This window comes from Microtus oregoni, unplaced genomic scaffold, assembly GCF_018167655.1.
Source record: "Microtus oregoni isolate MIOR12 unplaced genomic scaffold, Mior012 000059F_ref0000304, whole genome shotgun sequence".
Classification (NCBI taxonomy): Eukaryota; Metazoa; Chordata; class Mammalia; order Rodentia; family Cricetidae; genus Microtus; species Microtus oregoni.
Genome location: NW_024543835.1, coordinates 4940624 through 4948163, shown reverse-complemented (window position 1 = coordinate 4948163; position 7540 = coordinate 4940624). Strand labels below are relative to the sequence as shown.

Sequence of the window (7540 nt, the reverse complement as noted above, 5' to 3'; positions counted from 1 at the left end):
AGCAGCAGAGGAATATCTGTGAGTTTGAAACCAACCTGGTTCTACAAAGCATGTTCCAGGTTGCAGGACTACTAGGGCTATTACACAGAGAAAGCCAGTTTGGATGCTCACTTCCTAGACTTGGATGAATGGGGGAGGACCTTGGACTTCCCACAGGGCAAGGAACCCTGACTGCTCTTAGAACTGGAGAGGGAGGGGGAAAGGAGGAGGGAGGGGGAGAGGAGTGTAGGGACTAGGAGGGAAATGGGAGGATGGGAGGAGGCAGAAATCCTTTCAAAAAAAAGAAGGAAAGGATCGGAAATGGAAGAATAGACAGAGAGCACAGCTGATGTATAGGGTTTGTAGAGCATTCCTGTAGAGCTAGGTAAAGTGGAAAAGACTGCAAAAGCAGACATCATTAAAAATGAAATGAAGGAGTTAAAGTCTCCTGTCAATACTCTCCTGTACTGTTAGGGAGAACTAAGAGGATAATGGGAAATTAATCAGGATGAGCAGTAAAGGAAGAGAGGAAATACAGCAGTGGTTGAGGGAAGCTGGGAAGATTATGATCCATTTTCAAGGTGTGCATGTCCGGAATTTACAGCAGTTCCCGTAACTTCACCAAATGAGTGCAGACAAAGAAAAAGGGTCAGCTTCAAATGTCTGGGCAAGATACTCACTTCCTCGCTGAATGAAAACTGAAAGCTAACACATAGCACAGGGATATTTAAAATGTCCTGAATTAGGAGCTGGAAGTGTGACAGCCCTCTTTGCTCCTCTGAGCCTGTTCTCTGAGAAGGGACAGCCTTGGTCTCCTATAGGCCCACTTTAGCTTTGGTCTCCAATACCTAGCATTAGTGAAGTTATATGGAGGTGAGGGAATCACTTTTAAAATAATGGGGCCACTGCAAGTCAGGCTCTATAGTGTGATTTGGACATGACACCTGTCATAACTATCCACAGTCTCTGTTCCTTTGGCATTGTCAGCACAAGAGGGCAAAGGTCAGCCTTGTGAGTTTCAGCATAAACATCACATCTTGTGTTTGTGTTTTCTCCCTTTGCACATCATGCTTTTTTGTCTTTCTCTTTTTTTTAAAGTCAGTTTTTTTTGTGTGTGTTTCCCCAGAATTCAAAATTTAGAACAGGATCTCTTTTGCCTAATGGACGTCCTCCTACCTGTACTTCCTGAGAGCTGTGATTATTTTTGCTTTTGACTTTTTATTTAATTTCTGTGCACTATATTTATATCAGTTCCTGTCTTCTCTCTCCATCCCAACCCATTCCTCTCCATGTTGTCTCAAATCTACAGTCCATTTTATAATTGATATTGTTATATATGTGACAATATATAAATACATACATATATTTTATATATTGTTTTATGTAACAATAATAATAGTATAACTAATAAATAATGTAAACACATGCATTTATTATATAAAGACGTAAATACAGCCTAATATGTCCATTTAGTGTTGCTTAAATATCTATGGTTTTAGGACTGAGCGATTTGCCTGCAGAAGACTGAATCTCCCTCTGTAACAGCCACTGTCTACAGTGCTTCATCTAGGGGTATGGCCTTGTGAGCCTTCACCATTCATGTTATGTGAATTGGTGTTGTCATTCAAGTATAGGTCTCCTTTGGGCTTCCTTACTCATGGATTCTGTAAAACATTGCAACAGCCTAGTACTAGATGTGAGTAGAATTGAGTGTGTTAAAACACCAGAGAAAAGCAGCCATCCTTTACCTCACAGTATATATAAGGTGAACAGAGGTGAGGAATACAGGGAGTGCTTAGAACACTGATGTCATTATACTGTGTGAGACAAGGAGGGGAAAGAATTGTTGAAAGCCTGAGTGTTCTTAACATGCTCAAAGTACTCACAGTACGTTATTTTCCTGATTCAGGTATCTCAGTTCCCTGTTCTACTATCAAGACTCTGTCCTGCTGTCCCTGACGCCAGCCATCATGCCAAGGGGACAGAAGAGTAAGGCCCGTGCTCGAGAGAAAAGGCGCCAGGGGCTCAGGGATGCTCAAGCAAAGGAGGCAGAGAAAGCAGAGTCACCGGCTGGCTCTGATCAAGCTTCAGGAGATGCTAAGCCAAGCACTTCTACTGCTGACTTCCCACAGCAGTCTGAAAGCTCAGCACCCAGCAGCACTGCCAGCCAGGGAGGGAGCCATGGAAGGACTGATAAGGGTGACCAGGGCCACGGGAATGGAAATGAGCATCCCTCCGGGGCTCTACTCTCCACTAGAAGCATGCAGATGGATCTTGTGACAAGGAAGACGGGAATGCTGATGGAGTACATTCTCTACAAATACAACTTGCAGCAGCCCATGAGGAGGGGAGAGATGCTCAAAGTTATCAACAAAAGGTTCAAGGAACACTTCCCCGAGATCCTCAAGAAAGCCTCCTATCGATTGGATGTGGTGTTTGGCCTTGAGCTGAAAGAAGTCCTGCCACATGGTCAAGCATATGAGCTTGTGAACAAGTTAGATTTTGAGGATGATGGAAGTAGGATCAATTTGCTAGGTGTTCCTACCAGGGGCATTCTGATTGCTCTCCTCAGTGTGATCTACCTAAATAACTATTGTGCTGCTGAAGAGGATGTCTGGTATTTCCTGAATGCATTAGGAGTCTATGATGTGATCATACGCGTCTTCTTTGGGGATATTAGGAGGGTCATCACTGAGCAGCTAGTGCAGGAAGAATACATAGAATACCGTCAGGTTCCTAACAGTGATCCTGCATTCTATGAGTTCCTGTGGGGCCGGAGAGCCTATGCTGAAGCAACCGAGATAAAGGTGATGGACTTTTTAGCCAAGGTCAGTAAAGCCTTGCCTGGGGTTTGCTTATCTCGTTCTGAGCAGGATTTGATTGAAGAAGAAGAGGAAGCCCAAGCTGCAGCTGCAGCCAAGTCTGGCACTAAAGGAAAGGCCAAGGGACGTACTAAGACCAAGTTATGTCGTCCTACTCACAAGTGAGTTATAAGGTAGCGTCTGTTTTATAATTGAAAAGGTCTGTTCATCTTTTTGCAAATAAGTTGTTGATAACCTTTTGGGAAACTTTTAGCAAAGTTTTAACTTGGGGTTAAATGTACTCAGATAAATTTTGTAGCCAGTTCCCTCACTTCTATTTACCAAGTTGGGAGCTCAAATTTTTGGATTGATTTAAAATACAGTTTACAATTTGAAATGTTCTAAGGATTTGATGATGTTCATAAGATACTATGGAATTACATTAAGAAAATGGTGTTTGAAATATGAAAGAAAATCCATCAGAAGTGTTAGGCTTTTCAGTGAATATTTTCTTTTAGTCCTTGTTTTCCTGGCATTGAAGTCAGGGATGTATACTGACTTTTCTTTCGATATAAAATATGTGTGAGAAATTAGCAGAGAAGCAGACCTTTCGTTTTAAAGGTTCGTGCTTTAACCAAACACACACTGAGTATCTACTGTTGCAGATCTGTCTCCCTGTGTATTGGAAATGTTTGATATTAGAAGCAGGAGTTCTGGGATATGCAATTATATATGTATTGTCTAAGAAACTCTCATTATTTGAGAGAATGGAATAAGATCTCTACTTCCTAAAGAAACAATAAATGGGGTGATGTCTTCTTCAAAAGAAAATAACTATCTATATTCAATGTTATCTTCAGGGAAGAAGTTCTTGTTTTTCCCTCTTGTTCATGACCTAGCATACAGTACTTTCTGTAGAACCTTTTAGTCAAAACGTTAAGTAAAATAAGAATAATAATTAATTAGATTATAAGTTTGTAAGTGTTACCTAATATTCCATATGTCTACTGTGTTTGAAATATAACCAACTGAGCTTTATACAAAAATTAACTCATTAAACTTCTTTTCCGAACTTTGTTATAGCAATCCTAATGTTAAGATTAAAGTTTGTTGTAAAAGATTGTTTACAAATATATTTCTACTAATTTAAATTTATATCTAGGTTAAAAAATTAAAATGTTGATTCAATACCATGAGATATAATGCTTGATTTCCTACAACCATATTTCTTTTCTTTTTTTTTCTTTTTGTTTTTGATTTATTTATGAGACAATATTTTTCTGTGTAGACTTACTGTCCTGAAACTTTTTCTGTAGACTATTTTAGTTTCAGATTCTCAGAGAACCACCTGCCTCTGCCTCTCAAGTTCCGGGATTAAAGGTATGCACAACCACTGCCCAGTCAACAATATTTTGTTAAGTATTGATCTGTTCTTAATATTCTTTTAATAGATGAACATTTAAATCCTATTCTTAAATTTTAATTTTTAAAAATGTTTTCCCATTGAAAAGCGTTTGCTGTTTGGATTGACAGTCATTGCTTTACTCATAGAAAGTATTTTGTTCAGAGAGTGATAGTCACTTAAAATATGCCTAATAAATTGCATAGTGTTGTAAAACTTGTTCTACTTGACACATATTTCCACAAAGAGAGCTACCTCAAAAACCTCAGCCATGCTTCTGGCTGGAAATTTGAGGGATGGGGGCATGATGAGACTTCCACTTTGGGAACTGTGAAAAGTGAATTGATGCAAAAGGTCCAAAATCAGTAGAAGAGAAGATGCCAGGAACCCCAGAAGTCATGCAGTTGAGCCAGCAGACAGTGTTTTTGGTGCACCTTATCTCTGCCTTCAGGGTCACTGCAAGCACCCTAATAGGCTTTAAGGGACAGGACCCCAGGTCTGCAAGGTAGAGTTCCTGTTGAGAGCCAAGGTCAAGCTGAGAGAGCCTTTGTGGCTGAAAGGAATTTTCTCCTAAGAGAAAGTGTGGGCTCAGAACCCTGATCCTGCTGTCAGGCCCAAGAAACATAAGCCTTGAGAACCATGTGAGAGTTTGCCCAGATCCTCTCCTCTGAGACTCAGAAAGGTGTGAAATCCTACGGAGACTGGACCTGAACCTGAGGCATTACTTGGCTGTGGAAAAGAGTGGGACACAGCACTCTGAGATCCAGGACAAAGCTGTCAACCTGTGTAGTAAATCTAGACTTCCATGTAAAGGACTGAGGCAAGGGAGGGTTATGTGTGTAGCTGACAGTCATGGGTGCATACGGGGCAGGAGCTCGAGCTTCACTCTACCTAGTTGAAACTTGCTAGACAGAAGTTGTGCCCTTGTGTCCTTTATTAGTCCCCTCCCCCAACCCCATGGTGGTGGGGGTAGGGGGTAGGGTGGAGTTCCTGGACAGCAGAGGAGTGTGGCTGAAAGCTGAGAACTAAGGTCTAAATAGAAGAAGACTTGCATGCAACCAGGGGCAGGACATGCAAAATCGGGGCAGGAGAAGGCAGGTTCAGGTAGTGTATGGAGGAGATGGACGCATGGCAAGGTAGGTGATACTTGAGTTAAGTGGAGTTTCAGAGGCTCAGGTTTAAGCTCTGCATGAAATAGCTTAAGAAATGTGTAGGGAGTGGGAAGGATTAGTGTCTTAGGGAAGAACAGTAAGGGAACCAGACTCTCCACTAAATTTCCTCCACAGCAGTCTGGTTCCATAGTAACCTGTCCCAGCTGTCACTCTTCAGAGCCCACCCCCTGGTTTACCCTCTCTTCCTGTGAGGAAGGGAGGAGCTGGGTCTTAGCCACCTCTGCTGCTCAGGCCCTGCAGCTGGCGAGTTCTGAGAGAGGTCTGCAGTCAAGGTAAGGACCCTGAATGTGTACCAAGGGGGAATATGTCTGAAATAATCACAGGAGCTGTGCTAGCTCTCACTCAGGCTTGCCCTGGGAAAATATGAGTCGCCTTATATGCTTCTGGGAGGAAACAGGGACCCCACTCTTTGAAGGTAACTCCGATTCTGAAAATGGTTGCTTTGTAGGTCACTATTAAATTCAGCCTTTGACTTCTAAATGGTAATCAAGAACCTTGAACTGAATTTACATCCAGTGTGAACTGTCCTGTCCCTTGGCTCTAACATTCTCTGTGGCAGAGTACACAAGCAAAGGAAGTAGATTAGACTTAATCACCAGCGTAATCGGTAGTTAATGTTCAGTGGAATGAAGAACCAACTCCTGCGAGCTCTGGATTTATTCTCTTTTTTCCCCCTTATTGACAAGGTTTCTCTGTAGCTTCGGCGGTTGTCCTAGAACTAGCTCTTATAGACCAAGCTTGCCTCACACTCACAGAGATCTGCCTGTCCAGGCCAGCCAAGTGCTGGGATTAAAAGCTTGGGACATCACTGCTTGGCTCTGTACATATTCTTAAATGCTTGAGTTAGCGCTAAAAACCCATATCTGGGAAAAACATGTGAAAGGCACAGACTTTTTTTATAATTTATTTATTTATTAAAGATTTCTGTCTCTTCCCCGCCACCGCCTCCCATTTCCCTCCCCCTCTCCTAATTAAGTCCCCCCCCCTCAGCCTGAAAAGCCATCAGGGTTCCCTGTCCTGTGGGAAGTCCAAGGAACCCCCACCTCCATCCAGGTCTAGTAAGTTGAGCATCCAAACTGCCTAGGCTCCCACAAAGCCAGTGGGTGCAGTAGCATCAGAAACCCAGTGCCATTGTTCTTGAATTCTCAGTAGTCCTCATTGTCCACTATATTCAGAGAGTCCGGTTTTATTCCAGGCTTTTCCAGACCCAGGCCAGCTGGTCTTGGTGAGTTCCCAGTAGAACATCCCCATTGTCTCGCTCCTGCCCCACACGGGCTGGTAGGAGGTCTCAGGGAGCCAAAAGAAAGAGATATTTTGAAGTTTAAGATAGCCACGCCCATCACGGGTTGGTCAGAGGAAGTGCCCTGTCAAAAGATACCCAGAAGCTTTGATTAGCCACTCCCATTCTGTGGGAAACAGAGAAAAGCCTAAAACTGGTAACCATGCCTTCTAGTGCATTTCAGAGGAAAGTCTTTGTCTGGTAGCCACTCCCATCCCCTGGGTATCAGAGAAAAGCCTAACTCTGGTAGCCACTCCCATCCCCTGGAGTCAGAAGACATCCATCCTCTGGTAGCCACTCCCATCTTGTGGAGTCAGAGAAAAGCCTAACTCTGGTAGCCACGCCCATCTCGTGGGAGTCAGAGGAACTCCTAACCTGGAAAACATTCCTAGTGTATGTCAATCATAAGGAACACTATACCAGAGATAACTAGAGGCTTTTTTTTTCTTTCATTTTTTGAGATAGGTTTTCTCTCTAACTTTGATGCCTCTGCTGGAACTCATTCTGTTGTCCACACAGGACTGGAACACACAGAGATCCACATTCCTCTGCCTCCAGACAGCTGGGATGGACCAAAGTGTGGGCAGCCACCACCTCCCAGCTATCTGGAAGCTGGTTGTTGTTGTTGTTGTTGTTGTTGTTGTTTTGTTGTTTTTTAGTTTTTTCGAGACAAGATTTCTCTGGTTAGCAGTCCTAGCTGTGCTGGATCTAGCTATTTTAGATCAGGCTGACCTTGTACTCACAGAGATGCACCTCCCTTTTATATTCTCCCAAACTACTCTTAAGAACCAGAAATGGAGCCCAGCAGTGATGGCACAAATTGCCACATTTGGGAGGCAGAGGCTCTGTGAGTTTGAAGCCAACCTGGTTCTCTAAAGCGTGTTCCAAGTTCCAGTACTACTAGGGC

The 7540-nt window shown here is 43.0% G+C and overlaps 1 protein-coding gene across 1 annotated transcript; it reads left to right on the top strand.

Annotated features, from left to right (window-relative positions):
- The first annotated feature begins 1949 nt into the window (after positions 1-1949).
- LOC121438972 (melanoma-associated antigen B4-like) lies at positions 1950-2966 on the top strand. Its single transcript, XM_041639474.1, has one exon. It carries the CDS (start codon positions 1950-1952, stop codon positions 2964-2966), a length of 1017 nt encoding a protein of 338 aa, XP_041495408.1.
- Positions 2967-7540: the final 4574 nt, after the last annotated feature.

What these genes read in the sequence shown, in the direction of transcription:
- LOC121438972 (XM_041639474.1), top strand. Translation starts at nt 1,950, where the DNA reads ATGCCAAGGGGACAGAAGAGTAAGGCCCGTGCTCGAGAGAAAAGGCGC.